This window comes from Ailuropoda melanoleuca, chromosome X (genome assembly GCF_002007445.2).
Source record: "Ailuropoda melanoleuca isolate Jingjing chromosome X, ASM200744v2, whole genome shotgun sequence".
In the NCBI taxonomy this organism is placed as follows: domain Eukaryota; kingdom Metazoa; phylum Chordata; class Mammalia; order Carnivora; family Ursidae; genus Ailuropoda; species Ailuropoda melanoleuca.
Window position 1 is genome coordinate 71,484,043 of NC_048238.1, and position 15,309 is coordinate 71,499,351.

At 48.8% G+C, this 15,309-nt stretch overlaps 3 protein-coding genes across 6 annotated transcripts; 2 read left to right on the forward strand and 1 right to left on the reverse strand.

Annotated features, from left to right (window-relative positions):
* Positions 1–1,184: 1,184 nt before the first annotated feature.
* Positions 1,185–10,735, reverse strand: SLC25A53 (solute carrier family 25 member 53). Its single transcript, XM_011216764.3, has 2 exons — positions 10,598–10,735; positions 1,185–3,737 (listed from the first exon to the last, which is right to left on the reverse strand). Exon 2 carries the CDS (start codon positions 3,704–3,706, stop codon positions 2,786–2,788), a length of 921 nt encoding a protein of 306 aa, XP_011215066.1. The 5' UTR covers positions 3,707–3,737; positions 10,598–10,735; the 3' UTR covers positions 1,185–2,785.
* LOC100482398 lies at positions 8,515–12,365 on the forward strand. 4 transcript variants are annotated; one of them, XM_019792862.2, is made up of 4 exons: positions 8,515–8,576; positions 10,512–10,599; positions 10,992–11,064; positions 11,413–12,322. In XM_019792862.2, the coding sequence occupies exons 1-4, from the start codon at positions 8,521–8,523 to the stop codon at positions 11,436–11,438; spliced, it is 243 nt and encodes an 80-aa protein (XP_019648421.1). In that variant the 5' UTR covers positions 8,515–8,520; the 3' UTR covers positions 11,439–12,322. The 4 variants fall into 4 exon arrangements, 3 of the variants coding, with proteins under 3 accessions (XP_019648421.1, XP_034505152.1, XP_034505151.1); XR_004622374.1 differs by lacking the exons at positions 8,515–8,576; positions 10,512–10,599 and adding an exon at positions 12,329–12,365 and having other exon boundaries at positions 10,711–11,064; positions 11,413–11,464; positions 11,681–11,779; XM_034649261.1 differs by lacking the exons at positions 8,515–8,576; positions 10,512–10,599 and having other exon boundaries at positions 10,711–11,064; positions 11,413–11,464; positions 11,681–12,322.
* On the forward strand, positions 12,329–14,161 carry ZCCHC18 (zinc finger CCHC-type containing 18). Its single transcript, XM_019792861.2, has one exon. It carries the CDS (start codon positions 12,453–12,455, stop codon positions 13,680–13,682), a length of 1,230 nt encoding a protein of 409 aa, XP_019648420.1. The 5' UTR covers positions 12,329–12,452; the 3' UTR covers positions 13,683–14,161.
* Positions 14,162–15,309: the final 1,148 nt, after the last annotated feature.

Sequence of the window (15,309 nt, forward strand, 5' to 3'; positions counted from 1 at the left end):
TCTCCCGGAGCTCCTGTTCTCAGTCTGCTGTCTCGGGGGTGCCGTCCGCGAGTCCGCCTGCTCCCCCATGCAGGTGGCCCGCCAGCCACCAGCCGCCCCGCGCACGCTCCCGGAGCTCCCGTTCTCAGTCTGCTGTCTCATGCATGCGGGTCCATGGTCCGTCCGCTCCTCCGTGCAGGTGGCTACCGCTTCCCGGAGCCCTGACACGGCGGCTCCCTCCCCCTTCTGTTTATCTTCCGATATCTGTGCGCGGTTTCACGGCTCCCCGCTTCGTACCTCGATACTCAGCGCTGGAGGTGTTCATTTGTAGAGATCCAGATGTATCTTCCTGCGTCTCAGGCTGATTCCATGGATGTTCCTGCTGGTCTGGTACCTATCCAGCTCAACTCAGGGGACCGGCTGAAAAAGGGGTCCCCTACTCCTCCACCATCTTAGCTCCCCTACTTAAGCTACGAATTTTTGTAAATATTTTCTTCCTTGTAAGAGTTAGCCTTGAAATAGAACTAGCTACTGCTCTATTTTTCCTTTCCTTGTGCAGACCCTGTATTCCTTGAATCCAGAGTATATCCTACCCCATCCAAGTCTGCACAAGGATCAGACATGCGAACTCACCTGCAGCTATTCTGGGCCAGCCACTTTCTATAGCCCTTGCTGGCAAATGCATTCTGATCGCATATTGCCTACTGCTGTGTCTTAATTTTTGTGATATATATTTTTTTAAGATTTTATGTATTTATTGACACAGAGAGACACAGCAAGAGAGGGAACACAAGCATGGGGAGTGGGAGAGGGAGAAGGAGGCTCCCCGCTGAACGGGGAGCCCCATGTGGGGCTCCATCCCAGGACCCTGGGATCACGTCCCGAGCCAAAGGCAGACACTTAACCACTGAGCCACCCAGGAGCTCTTAACTTCTGTGATATTAAGGGAGGAATTCTCACGCTAGGATCTATAATTAGGTCATTTTAAATGACAAATTCAGTTAGGTAAGGAGGTAGAAGTGGAGGTCATTATCATTATCATCTACAAGGGGCCAACTGCAACGTGTGTCATCTTGGAAATCTTCAAAGTTCCAGAGTTGAAATGAATGGGACAGTTATCCAATGTGTTTCTGTTTATGAAACTTTAGTTCCTGTGGTGTTGCTCATAGCAAACATGCCATCAATAACACAAATGCATCAAATGGTCCGGTTGAAAGTCATTTATTATTAATTATTATTATCAGCAGCAGCATCATTATCATTAGCACAAAACTAAATTCACTAACAAAAGAAAACAACACCACACCCCAAAGGCATGTGTCTTGCTGACAGCGAGTCAATAACATTATTTTCATGTACAAGGGACAGCACCCTGAGGATAAAGATCATATCACAGCTTGATAATCAATTCAGTAATTCAGCCAACATTATTGAGCACCTAGGCACAATGGGAGATTTTAAAATGCAAACAAGAATCCCTGCTTTCAAGGAGTTTTAGTCTAGAGTCTAGTAGGAAGTATTGAAAAACACCAACAAGAACACAGGGTCACATGAACTCAGTGACATAATGGAATCAGTGCCTTGTATGCAGTGTTCTTGGAAAGGGGAGTCACAAGAGGCTAACATCACATTCAGTTGTGGGAAATCAGAAGAGTCTCCATAGCGAAGGTGGCATCTGAGCTAGGCTTTGAGGAACTGGAAGGATTTTGGCAGACTGGCATGTGAGGAAGGGGCACTGCAGGTGGAGAAATAGTGTGGGCCAAATGGGAAAGTTCATGGCATGTTTGGGGAGAGAACAGTAGTCCAGTTTCACTGGTTGTATGGGATTATGGATCTATGTAAGTGGCAGTGGTGTGATAAAATGCTCCAAGTTATATGGGGACCATATGTCGAATGGCTCCGAATGACATGCTAAGATTTCTGATCTTTTTGTTACAGGTGACTGTATTTATCCACGGCAATAAAATACGTAATTATTTGTGAAGAGATATGGTCATTTCACTTCCAGATTTCCCAGGGAAACTCAAGTGGTTTCTAGGCAATGTTATTGCCTTGCTATCAAAAATATCCTGGCAGATAGCACCAAGCCATCCACAGTACATTTTTCTAATGCAACTAAATCTCTTCCCTCAAAGTCTATTCTTTCCACCCATCTAGTGACAACACTTCTTCCCACTCCTCTATCCAGCTCCATCAGTTCTGGTGACATCTGATCAGTTGAGGCAAGTCTAATTTAGGGTTTCCAGGCCCAGCTGCGAGCTTGACTGAAACTAGAGCCCACAGCCCTGAGAAGTGAGAGTGGTGGTGGTAGGGAAAGTGAACAATATCATGGAAATGAGGCCATCTGAGAAGTTCTATGGAATCCACATCCTAAGCGTCAAGCTTAGTTCTTTGAAACTGGAGTCCCTGGCCCTCCACTAAGTTTGGTCCAAAGGACAACTGGAGGGATCCCAGAACTCACAGTGCCTAACTAAGGTCATCATTCATCGTTTCCTCTTACTGTCAAGGAATTCCTTAAAGGAATGACATTTCATCAGGGTTACAAGTTTTTTAAGGGCCTCCTGGGTCTGAGGCCATTGAAACTGTGGACAGACTGGAGTGACTTTCTCTTTCTGACCGAGGAACCCTGTGGGGCTTTGTCTGTGCCCAACAGGCTGGTAGTTGGGAACTTCTCCCATGCATTGGCAGTTCAAAGACGCTAAAGAATGGTTGTATTAGGTAACCAAGCCAAAGAAGTAAGCTATTTAGACCGACCTGGGAAGGCTTAGGATAACAAAGTTGCCATAGCCACACTTCCTACAGCTAGTCAGTCTTTCAGCTCTTTCTTGGAATGCGACCTCCTCTGCAGGAAGTCATGGATAGCAGTAGTGAGGCCCCATGTCACGCTGGACCTTAGGATGACAAGGGAGCCTCCACGGTAGATCAGGAACACCTTTCGGCCCCGAGTGTCCCACACGTCCTGGGCAGAGGCCCACAGGCTTGGCATGCTCTGCCAGCCAATATGGGACTGCATATTGGCCACCAGCACAATCAGGGGATACAGAACTAGGCAGGTGATTGTTCCATTGACACTCCCAGACACTAAGGCAGGAACCCAATTGGGCAGGCCTTGCTCTGCCAAGCCATCCTGAATAGGGTCCTTGAAGGAAAAATACAGAGCACTCCCCAGGCTGTTCCTGAGAAGGACAGGCCAGAAACCACGATAGTAGCCCAGTGACAGCCGCCCCCAAAGCCCGTAAGAGTTGAATTCCTTCAGAATGCTGACAGTGCTGGGAAAGCGGGCTTGCTTGCGACCATCCTGGAGCACATTTTGCACCCTTTCAAAGGGGCTCAGTGCCACAGCCTCCACCACGCCAGACATGAGCCCTGCAGCCCAGCGGTGTTGCAGGGAGTGTGGCCCAACAGGAGAGAGAGAACAGAGCAGGCTATCATAAGTCCCAAACAACAGAGTCCCTTGCAATGTCTTGGAGAGAAGAGGTGGGTATATTCCCCGGTAGAAATATTGAGGGCCTTCATGCCAAAGCTGTTGCACAGCCTGTGACACTGCCATGGCATGGATCTGCTGCCGGAACACAACCTTATAGATAGGGAAAGTCAGAAAAGTAGACATAAAGTTGGAAACGGCCCCAAGGGCATAGGCCTGGGAGTGCCAGCTTTTCTTTCCTGGAGACTCTGCTCGTGTCCTGGACTGAAGCTCCTTTCCAGAAGAGTGGTTCTGTTCCTCCATCCTGAAGACAACTGGGTACAGATAGAAGAAACTGGCAAGAGTGGGGAAAAAAGAGATTAGACTGACCCATTAAATTTGTTGGTGCATTTTCACTGCTTAGTTAGAAACAGAGCCCCAAGAAACTCAGCTCCAAGGAAAAAAAGCAACACTTTGGGCCAGTTTCTGAGAAATAGGCACACTCTTAAGTCATCAACCTTGGGCGCCTGGGTGGCTCAGTCAGTGAAGCGTCTACCTTTGGCTCAGGTCATGATCTCAGGGTCCTGGGATGGAGCCCCGTGTCGGGCTCCCTGTTCCTCGGGGAGTCTGCTTCTCCCTCTGCCCCTCCTCCCATTCGTTCTCTCAATCTCTCTCTCTCTCAAATAAATAAATAAAATCTTTAAAAAATAAAAATAAAAAAAGAGTTAAAAAAGAAGTCGTCAACCTCAAATTAAAACAAAGGCATTTTTTTTTTCTGAACAGAGTCACCCCTACCATGTTTTACCAATCAAATATTCTAATATTCAAAGAAGGTTTGTGATTGAAGAAAATAAAACTGGGGAAAGAGGGCTCCAAAACCTATTGCACTCAACTTTCACCACATGAAGTTTTGTCTTTGATAAACTGCTATAATAATAAGTTGTTACTCTCTTTCCAGAGGGCGGTACTATCTCACAGAGGCAGAAAGCATTCAGAAGTTGTATTCAAATACTTTCTCTAAAAGCTGGTAGTAAATTTGGGGAGTGAGGAATCTGCCTCACCTCTGCAGATTTCTGCCAGTGTCCTGGCTGTTTCATGGCAATGCTCTGCTCCCCCTTCCCAATTGAGGAACCGAAAGAGTAGCTGTTCCTAGAAGGTCAGCACCAAAAGGCTCCACACCTAGCTATTTCCAAGCCTATCCTTGTAGTCCTGTAGCTATATAATAGAGTAGGGATTTTTCAACCTTGACACATGTGACACTGTTGGCCAGACCATCCTTTGTTGTAGGTGCCCGTCCTGTGCATCATAGAATGTTTAGCAGCACCCTGGCCTCCACTCACTGAAGGCCAGTAGCATCAGTTGGGACCAACCCAGCTACTATAACCAAAAATTATCTCCAGACATTGCCATATGTCCCCTGGGAAGCAGAAGCAACCTTGGTTCAGAATCCCTGTACTAGAGGGAAGATATAGTACAAGGGCACCAAACTACTGAGTCCTCCCCCGCCCCCCGCAGAAAGGGCTGGGAGCTAGTGGGGTAGATGAGAGGCAACTGGGGATCAAGGACACATGAAGGCAACTCGGGATCAAGAAATGAATGCTCAGTGTAGAACTGAGAACCTGAGGGAGTTTGTCAGGAAGGAGATAGGGCTGAGAGGACAGAGTGTGCCACAGGAGGAGACAGTGTGGGGGAGAGGCAGCACAGAGCTGTAGAGGGGAGGGAGGGGATGGGAGAAGACAGGGGGAGAGGAGAAGAGGGCACCTTGACTGGGCAGGGGATTCACACTGAGAATGGTAGGAATGGCAGGCTCTGGAGGTTTCACCCAGAACCCCCTGGGCTGTGTGGTCCTGAGGGGAGGAAGGTGTTTGGGGCTCTAATTATGCTAGCAGTTGATGGCCCCTCAACAGGGACAAAGGGGTGCAGGCTCAGGCCTCGAGAGAGGGGGAGAAGCCAGGTAATGCAAGAAGCCCACTGAAGCCTCCTCTGGACTGCCACACCCAGAACCTGCCAAGAAGTGCTTCTCCTTCCAGATTTGTCCCCATCAGCTCCTCCCTGGCTTCTTGCTCCTGCTCCATCCCTGACCCCACAGTCTGACCTCACAGCCCCCCTCACAAGCCACACACTCTCTCTCTCAGTGGGGGGAGGTGAGGATCAGCCTCCTGTGCTCTGCCAGCACCCCTCCCCTAACCCTAGGACCCTATGTTTGCCTTAAGCCTCCCCTCCTTCACCTCATGGGCAGAAGGAGACTGGGAGGGCCCTTCAGCCTCAGACCCTTTAGCTGAGAACTGGCCAGGAGCAAAGGCTCATGAGGCCCACTCTTGCATCCCTCTGGAGGCACTTCTGGGCCCCTGGCGGCCACCTCTGTCTCTTCAAAGCCAAAAGAGACCCTTCCCCTACCCCCAGGCCACAGATAGCTCTACTCAGGCCCCCAAAGCCACAGGCACCCCCAACATTCCCCAGATCTACTACCAAGGAACTTCTTTCCCCAAACCTTACCTGCACCTAAATAAGGATGGGTAGTGAAGGAAATGTTTGTCCCCTCTTCTATCTCAAAGTGCGGTAATGTTCCACATCTCCACATTTTCCTGAGTAATCTATAAACATGTGTTGACTGACTGCATAAGGCAGGCAGACTTAGCAGAAAAATTGGGCTAGGATTTGGCAGACTAGCATTCCAAGTGCCCGTTCTATTATCAACTTCCTTATGACCTTTAGAAATTCATTGAGATATGGGAGCCTCATCCATCTCAGTTATAAAGTGAGCCAAGGGGGTGAAATGCTCCCTAGGCATCCTCGTACTGTGCACGTCACTGGGGGCTGACATGGGGGAATCTGGGCCAATATTTGATAGCAGAATCGTGCTTTTCCATCTCCAATTTCTTCTGTCATTTTTGCCAATCATTTTCAGGAATTAAAGGTGAACAGTAATTTAGAAACACCTTAGCTTAAATATCTATTCATCATCTTATAAATGTAATTCTTCCTGCTTTGTGGGGGAGGAGGAGAACCCACTTTTCCCCCATGTATTCTCCTGTTATGATGCCGGGCTTAGGAGGGCAGAGATCCAGAACTGAATTCTGTCTCTATCCCTTAGTTGTGTGACCTCAGGCAAGACACTTCACTCAGTCTCGGTTTCTTTAGTCATGCTTTAGTCATGAAATGGCGACAACAGGCCTACCTCAAAAGGTTGTTGCAAAGATTAATAAAATAAAATGAGATAAAGTGGTTAAGCATCCATGCCATAGTGGCCTGGATATAAAGTATTTAAAAAAAAAAAAAAGATGCTTCCTGACTTCACCCTCAGTCTCCACAGATCATGTGCTCCTGCAGGACACTCTCAGATCAGCCAGAACCAGATGAAGCGGTATGGCGGAACAAATCCTGTGTCAACAGGGGAGGCAGGGAAGACCTTTCTTCTGAGAACACAAACATGTTCTAGAAACAATTCTGGATGGTCTGGCCCCTTGACATGAATCCCAAAGTACAGACCACAGAATGCACCAGGAATCAGCATTGAGCCGTAGCTATTCCCTAGACTCTGTGTTGTGCCTCCTATGTTTCTAGCCTAGTAAAGTGAGCCCAGGGGGTTCCAGACTGCCCTGGCCTGTCTAGTCCAGGACAGCCTGTGTGACCACCCCAGGATCCAGCCCCATGTTTATTTGTTCCTTCAGGGCCTCCCTCAGCCAGTCTTTGTTCAGCTCACAAACATGCAATGATCATCTACTATATCACTGTGGGTAAATTACTACGAAGCTAGAGGTGAATAGGACTTGGTACCTGTCTTCAAGGGCTTGGGAATCTAGTGGGAGAGACAGGTTAACAATAAGCTAAACTATACTGGAAGGCAAAATAAAGGGCACACTAATCAAGGTCAGAGCAGGAAGACAGGAGCAATTTATTCTTCCTGGGACAGGGAGCAGCCAAGAAATTTCTCTGAGGAGGGGCGTCTGACTTGATCCTTAACCAATGAGCAGGCTTTCATTAGGTGGAGGAGTGAGGGCAGCCATTCTAGGCTGAGGAAGAGTTCTAAGGCACAGACAGAGACCTAAAAGCATAAACGGTACAGAGCTCTGGGCGCAGGCCGTGGGAAGGAAACGGAGCTGCGGCTGGCAGAGAGGAGAGGATTTTAGAATAAGGGCCATATTTGTTTTCCCCACTGCAATGTGGTATAGCATAAAGACACAGGCTCTGGAGTCAGACAGCCCTGGGTGTGAATTTCGTTGTGCCACCTGCTAGCTTTAAGACCTCAGCCAAGTCTCTTCACCTCTCTGAGCCTTGGTATCCTTATCTATAATGATAGTCACGAAGCTTGCAGGAGATGAAGTATATAAAATTCTCAGCACAGTACTCAGTATATAAATTGCTCCCTAAGTTATATTAGCAGTTTCATTTAAAAAAAAGAGAGATCCCAGAAATAAAGATTAGATTACAACCACACTTTGTCTAAAGGTTGAAATCAGTCTACTGCACTGGGTCTTCCACAGAGTTCATTATAAATTGCTTGTTTGGGAGACAGCAGAGCAAAGCTGTTCATGGGCTTTGGAGTTTGACAGCCCTCAGGGGGCTGGAGCCCCACTGTCTCCATTTGTGTGACCCTGATAAAAGTTACTTAACTTCCCTGAAACTCAGGTTCACTATCTGCAAAATGGGATAACAATGCCTGTCTAACAGGGCTGCTGAGAAGCATAATGAAATAACAGATGGAAAGTTCCTGGCACAGAGGAGGCAGGAAGCCAAGCGAGGCTATTACTGTTTCAGCTGAAAAGCTTTATCTCCCTAACCTTCAAGCTTTTAAGGTTTCTTTGTCGAAATTGGAAAATGTGGTCTCATTAGAGCCATGAATCAGAACACGCACCCACACATGAGGTCAGAGATAAGGGATGCTCTGTATCCAAACGGAGCCAGCTTAGCAAATCCCTCCCAGCCTTGCCTGAGGAGATCCTCACTTTGTCTGAAGGGTCCAGTGCAGGAACTTTTACACAATCCATTTCCTTTCTTTTTTCCTTTTTTTTGGTCAGAGCTCTAGGATCTATTTGTCCTATTTGATTCCATCTCCACCAGCTGCAGATCACCTAAGTTGGCAGTGAAGCTAATTTAAACACAGAACAAGAATCTGCTGAGACCCAGGGTCAGATGTCATGGTACTGGGGAGCAGAAGCCAAAGTCTGAAGGAAACCCAAAGGAAACCAAAGAGGTGAGCCTTCTCTCTACCTCCCACACCTTCCAGCCTCCACCACCCCTCCCACACTGTTCCATCCACAAGAGAAAGGCCATAGTTCTCAGAGAAAAAGTCCTCATCTCCAAATTTGAAGTGTTTTACTTCAAGGAACCCTTAGGTATTGGGTTTGTAAAAAAGAAGGCAGAAAGGAACATCAGGAGAAGGACCTTGGCAGGTTGAAAATGAACCCAACAGCAGTCGCAGGGCACGTTAGATTATTCATTTGCTTCCAAGCATCAGGAGTCCAGAACAAGCCCCGCGGGGGGCCTTTGAACCACAATTTACATCAGGAAAGTAAGACCTGCTCTCCAAGAACCAGAAGTCAGAGAATATAGAGAAGGTTTCCCAGCTACTGGCTTCAGAGCCCTTGATTCAAGCTGGCAGCCCTGCAGGACAGCCCTGCATGCCGTTTCCATGGAGTTGCTCCTTCTCTGGGGCCAGTGATGCCAAATCCAGCAAAGGAGAGGTCCCCTCAAGAGCTCACAGAAGGGCAACCTAGCAACCTGTCCTCAAGCCAGGAAATGAAAGAGCTGTATCAGCGGTAGAGAGCTGTGGATCAGGGGTTAGGTCAAACTGTTTCATTTCTCACACTTCTTCATGAAGTGCAAGTTGAAAGAGGAAGATGTTACCAAGAAAGACTGTAAGGGAATGATTCTTAAACCATTTATGGGCCACAGACTTACTTGACAATCTCCAAAACGAAGGACTCAGAAAAATACACAGAGTCCAGATTCTTCGTAAACCATTTCAGAAAGGACCGTAGGTAGGCACCTCTCTGCTCGGTAGAGTTACGCTTCATGACAGGTGTGCTGCGGGCACATATACCGGCAGCAGGCTATTTACTTACTACCCTCGGCATGCTCTGGTGTTTTCAGCAGTTATTCATAAACTTCTCTACACCTCAGAATGAACTACAGCCCCGGTTAAAAATATAAATCACACTTCCCACCCCTAGTCCTAGTAAATCTGAATCCCCCAGAGCTGGAGCTCGGGAAACTGCCTTTCTAACAAGCTCTCCAAAATCATTTTGAGGCAGCCAGTCTTGTACCCATACTTTGGTTAAAAGCATGGGTTCTGGTGGCAGAAAGATTTGGTCCAAATTTTGGCTTCACCTTGTAATTTCAGGCAAGTCATGTCACCTCTAAGCCTTGTTTCCTTTGAGCTCATAACCTGTACAAATGTTTACTTTAAAAAAAATAAACAGGCAGCTTATGTAGTATAAAAAATGCAGTAAAAAGAAAAGTGCTTTAGTCTCCTCTTCCGTACAATGGTTACTGCAAAAGTTGCCTCCCGCTTTCCCTACTCCCTGCTGCCTCCCCTAGCCCCTCTCCCTCAGCACTACCATCGCGCCGCCGAGACTGTTGGTGGGTTTGAGACCACTGACGTAAAAATAATCTCTAGGCAGCTCAGCCGGGCAAATAGCATTAGAACAAGAGGCTTGGATGCAAAATCGGATGTTGAAACTTACTTGCTGTGTGATGCTGGGCAAGATGCCTAACCTCTCTGTTTCCTCATCTGTACAATGGAGATTAATAGTCCTTGCTCTCTAGTTCTATATAGTTCCAAATGAGCCCTCCCATCTCCACTTTGGTTTTTCTCTACTAAGCCTCGATCTGACAGTAAAGCGGAGTGTTTACAAGGGGCGTACTTTGAAATCGGATATGTCAACTTGGGTGTGAGCTCTCAGCTCGGCACTTCCTAACCACACTGCCTTGAGTGCTGAAGTGCCCTCTCTGGTAAACCGGCACATCGCTACCTCCTTCACAGGGCTGCTGAGAAGAATAAATGAAATGTCCGTGCAAGCGCATTCGCACGCTGAAAGTGCTCCGTAAATGCTTTCTCCCCTTCCCCCTATACAAAGGTGAGGGGCTCTTATTGTTCACTTGATTTCTGTCCCACCTCGTGTTTAAGGCATCCGGTCTCAAAGCGCGGAGGGAGGAGAGTCAAGATGGAAGGGGTGAAGGAGAAAGAAAGCGAACGGGAAGCAGCAAACTCACGGGTAAAATGCAAATCGGCCCGGTCGGTGCGTCCGAGCTGCACTTGACACCGCGCTGGCTCCCGCGCCCGTGTGCCGCAGCCCCCGCCGGCCGGCTCCCCCCTTTTGCTAGCAATGGCCTCGCGGCCGGAGGCTGAGAGGGGAGGCCGCCCCCGCGCCCCGCTGATTGGCCACGCTGCCCCGCTCGTCAAGCTCTTTCGTGTCAATGGGCAGAGGCTAAGTGAAGCGGCGGCTGCTGGGAGGGCCCAGCCGGTGGGCGGGAGCGGCCGCGGCTGCGGTGGGAACCGCGCTACCTCTTCTTGGCTACCCCTTGCTGGGCGGCTGTGCTGTGCAGCTCCGTCTGGCAGCTCCGGTTCGCTCAGCGGCGGGAGTGTCCTCATCCTTTTCTCCTGCAGGGCCGCGGGGACTGGAAGGCGGCATCCGCAGCTGTCCACGCCGGAGCATCCGCTGCCCACCAGGGGGGCACAGGTAAAAATAAGGGGGGGGGCGATTGCCCGGCGCGCAGAGAGGAAGGGGAAGCTCCACCTGTACTGGGCGGCTCCCCTCTAGGGGAATCGAGAACTGCGAGGCCGAAGAAGGAGCACTCCCATGGCCCCGCTGTGCTGAGGGAGGAGGTGGGGTTTTGCTGGACGCTGCCAAATGGGTGGGATTTGCCTGAATTGAAAGGAGGGGCCGTTTTCAGGAGGGGTCTTAAGGGACAAGGAGGAGATAATCACAAGCTGTCTGCTTCGAACCCCCTTTGCATTTCCCCATCTCTTCCTGGGGAGGAATATGTGGGTGTGCGTATCCAACTCTTATTCCCTTTCTCCGTGGCAGGCCATCAAAGCCAAATCCGAACTTGAATTCTGTGCAGGCGATTGCAGAGCTGGTAGGCCAACAATTTCCTGGGGGAACATGTAATGGAAGGGGTCACTTTGACTCGTATTCAGAAGGTGGGAGAGGGAATTTTCTGTCTGAAGATGGGAGGTGGAATTTTCCCTTCTGGCTACAGCGGAGGTGGGGGTGGAGGGAGGGAGGGGGATGAGGGATGAGGCTGCTTCTGACCATTCCCTTCTCTGCCCTGCCCTACGCGACGACGACGCAGTCTTGACGCCCTGAGGACTGGGATCTGCAAACCCCACTGGACGGAGGTCAGGGCTGGGATCTGCAACCCCCAGTGGAGAGAGGTCGACCTACCCCGAAGGCGAGCTTTCTCATGGAGGGCACCTGTTGCAGAGGCTGGAAATGAAATAAAGGCGTGTGCTTGTTTCCGAGCTTACGTTTTATAATCCGAGAAATAAGGGGGGAAACTTTGAGAAGGGTGTGTGGTTGAGATCTGAAACATGAGTTTAACGGATACCTTTAAATTTTTTTTTGAGTACAGTTAACACGCAATGATTTTAACGGATATCTTATTATCACAAATCTTTGAGATTTAGACCATTGCGCTGTGTTTTGAGAGCCCAAGAACAGCTCCACACACACTATTTCACCTAGAATCCAAAGCAACAGTTGCCCTCCCTCCTGGAGGACTGGCCAGAGGGAATGGATGGAACTCCAGAAAGTACTCTGCTAGCACGAGGACACGTGGTACTTCCAGAAAGTTGTAATTGCCAGTCTCCTGCAGGGTATTTTTGGGTCAGTGGGCAAATATAAAATGTACTGCAGGGTGTTCATTAAGGTAGAGCAACTGCAGACTACTTCCCTGCAATCTACTACCTTATTGACCTTTTTTCCCCCTTTTTCTTTACAGTCCCTATTGAGATACAAGGAAGGCAGAGCCCAGAAACACTGCTTTGGGGATTCCTCCGACAGATGAGGCTTTTCTAAAAAGCCTGCGCATCTTGTTATATTCAGATAGACGACCTTCGTCCGTCATGGCTAGCATCATTGCACGTGTCGGTAATAGCCGGGGCCAAAACACACCCTTGCCACCTTGGGCCCATTCAATTTTGAGGTCTCTGGGGAGGAGTCTTGGTCCTTTAAGGGTCCACATGGCGGAAAGAAATGTGAAGTTGTTCTCTGGGAGGGTAGTGCCAGCCCAAGGGGAAGAAACCTTTGAAAACTGGCTGATCCAAGTCAATGGGGTCCTGCCCGATTGGAATATGTCTGAGGAGGAGAAGCTCAAACGCTTGATGAAAACCCTTAGGGGCCCTGCCCGGGAGGTCATGCGTTTGCTCCAGGCCGCCAACCCCAATCTAAGTGTGGCTGATTTCTTGCGGGCGATGAAACTGGTGTTTGGCGAGTCTGAAAGCAGTGTCACCGCCCATGGTAAATTTTTTAACACTTTGCAGGCACAAGGGGAGAAAGCCTCTCTTTATGTGATCCGTTTAGAAGTGCAGCTCCAGAACGCTATCCAGGCAGGGATCATAGCTCAGAAAGATGCCAACCAGACTCGCCTGCACCAGGTCCTTTTAGGAGCTGAGCTAAATAGGGACCTGCACTTTAGGCTGAAACATCTTCTCAGGATGTATGCAAATGAGCAGGAGCATCTTCCTGATTTCTTGGAGTTAATCAAGATGATAAGGGAGGAAGAGGACTGGAATGACACTTTTATGAAACCAAAGCGGCCCAAAAGGTCTGAGCTCATCTTGGAGAGGGCAGTGAGCCCTGTAGCATTTCAGAGCCCCCAGCCAATAGCAATCAGCAGTGCTGACTGCAACGTGATAGAGGTAGATGATACCCTTGATGACTCAGATGAGGATGTGATCCTGGTGGAGTCTCAGGACCCTGTACTTACATCCATGGATGCCACGCCCCTCAGGGGCAGTGCCAGACCTCTCGATCCAGTACTGGTCATTGATTCCTCCAACAGTTCCTGGGCTCAATCTCCTTCCACCAGTGGGGGTTTGGGGTATAAGGATAATGGTCCTGGGGATATGCGTAGAGCCAGGAAGCGAAAACACACAATCTTCTGTTCCTATTGTGGCGAGGAGGGCCACTCAAAGGAAACTTGTAACAGGGAGAGCAACAAGGCCCAGGTGTTTGAGAATCTGATCATCACTCTTCAGGAGCTGACACGTACGGAGAAGGAGAGGTTAAAAGACGTTCCTGGCAAACACAGTGACCTCTCTGGGCCTCTAGTAAGGTGCTACAATGAGCCCTAAGTGAACCCTTAACTATATTCAGATGAGCAAAACAGCCGGAGGGAGGACAGTAGACTTTTATCTGCATTAATTCATCCACAATATGGCTTTATTTGGGGCATAAGAGGTCTTGGATACCACCAAAGTGGAGGGGATGGCCTCAGCTGTGTCCCTGCTCCCTCCTCTGTCTGCCTAAGGGTCTAGTCTGTGTGTGTCCATTTCCTTGATGATTATTCTATTTATGAAAGGCGTATAACTCTGTTAAACCTTCACAAAATGAAGGAAAATACAAATTACCTGAAACTCTCCATCCTTATATAAACATTGTCAGCCCTTCAATGAATGCCTTTCTAGATATTTCCCTGTAACTGTGTACCCAGATAGATATATGTATACATAAGTGATGAAATATAAGTGCTGTTCTATACTGTGTATTTTTCACCAAACAATATATGTTGTGGATTTCTATGTCAATGAATATACATAAGCATTAAGTTCAATGTCTCTGTGTGTGATGTTACTTTTAGGAATACAGAAGAAAAAGAAGAATCAAATACAGAAGCTTTAGTGGGGGAGGGTCATACTGTGGAGTTTTTACCAACCTCATTTACAGATGAGGAAAAGGGAAGCTGAAATGGGCTGAATTTCTCCCCAAAATGCCCTTATCCCAACTGACCTGTCTCCTAGGTCAGGGTCCAATCTGCACCCACTAGTTAGTATTCCAATGCTTTCTTCTCTAATGTATCCTGAGAAATGTGATGATGGACAGGGGTAGGGGCAAAAGTGGGAAATGGGTATTTCGGGGGTTCCATTCCTGTTCACTTTGGGAAGGAGCAGAGTAGATTCTTTCTTTAGACTGCACCTACTGCTGCTTCTGGACAACAGCTGGTAGCATCAGTAAGACTGTCCTTTGGGCTGACACTACCCTCCGCTTCCTCCCCCAGTACTGAGAAAGCAGCTCCTCAAGAGAATTTAGTACCAGGAAGCTGAGCACCTCCCAAGCCTCCCCCTGGGTTATAGGCTAAAGGACACCAGCAGCCCAAGGAGTCGAAGCTAACCTTGTCCTGATCCAACAAATGGGAATACCCAAGGAAGAATGAAAAGCAATCTGGGTGTCAGGGCATATGAAAAAACATGGGAATTAGAAAGCCCATGTACCCTTTCACAGAAGAACCTTCCTGGACACCTGCTCCTGCCCATCTGGCCTCAGATGGGAGGATGATTAAAAATGACCCTCTGTCCTTAGGGGTCCCCCGTTCTTTGTAAGCATACCAGTTCCAATCCTTGTGAGCAGGACAAGGTTGGAGGGGGATGATTTTATTTAAGGCAGGGAGTGGAGTGGATTGAATGCAGACCTGAGGGAGTTTGTCAGGAAGGAGATAGGGCTGAGAGGACAGAGTGTGCCACAGGAGGAGACAGTGTGGGGGAGAGGCAGCACAGAGCTGTAGAGGGGAGGGAGGGGATGGGAGAAGACAGGGGGAGAGGAGAAGAGGGCACCTTGACTGGGCAGGGGATTCACACTGAGAATGGTAGGAATGGCAGGCTCTGGAGGTTTCACCCAGAACCCCCTGGGCTGTGTGGTCCTGAGGGGAGGAAGGTGTTTGGGGCTCTAATTATGCTAGCAGTTGATGGCCCCTCAACAGGGACA

Excerpts from the sequence above, each read along its gene's own strand:
- SLC25A53 (XM_011216764.3), bottom strand. The coding sequence starts at position 3,706 with ATGGAGGAACAGAACCACTCTTCTGGAAAGGAGCTTCAGTCCAGGACA.
- LOC100482398 (XM_034649260.1), top strand. The coding sequence starts at position 10,711 with ATGGCCTCGCGGCCGGAGGCTGAGAGGGGAGGCCGCCCCCGCGCCCCG. Across the intron at positions 11,065-11,412 it reads TGCCCACCAGGGGGGCACAG|GCCATCAAAGCCAAATCCGA; the intron begins GTAAAAATAAGG and ends TCTCCGTGGCAG.
- ZCCHC18 (XM_019792861.2), top strand. The coding sequence starts at position 12,453 with ATGGCTAGCATCATTGCACGTGTCGGTAATAGCCGGGGCCAAAACACA.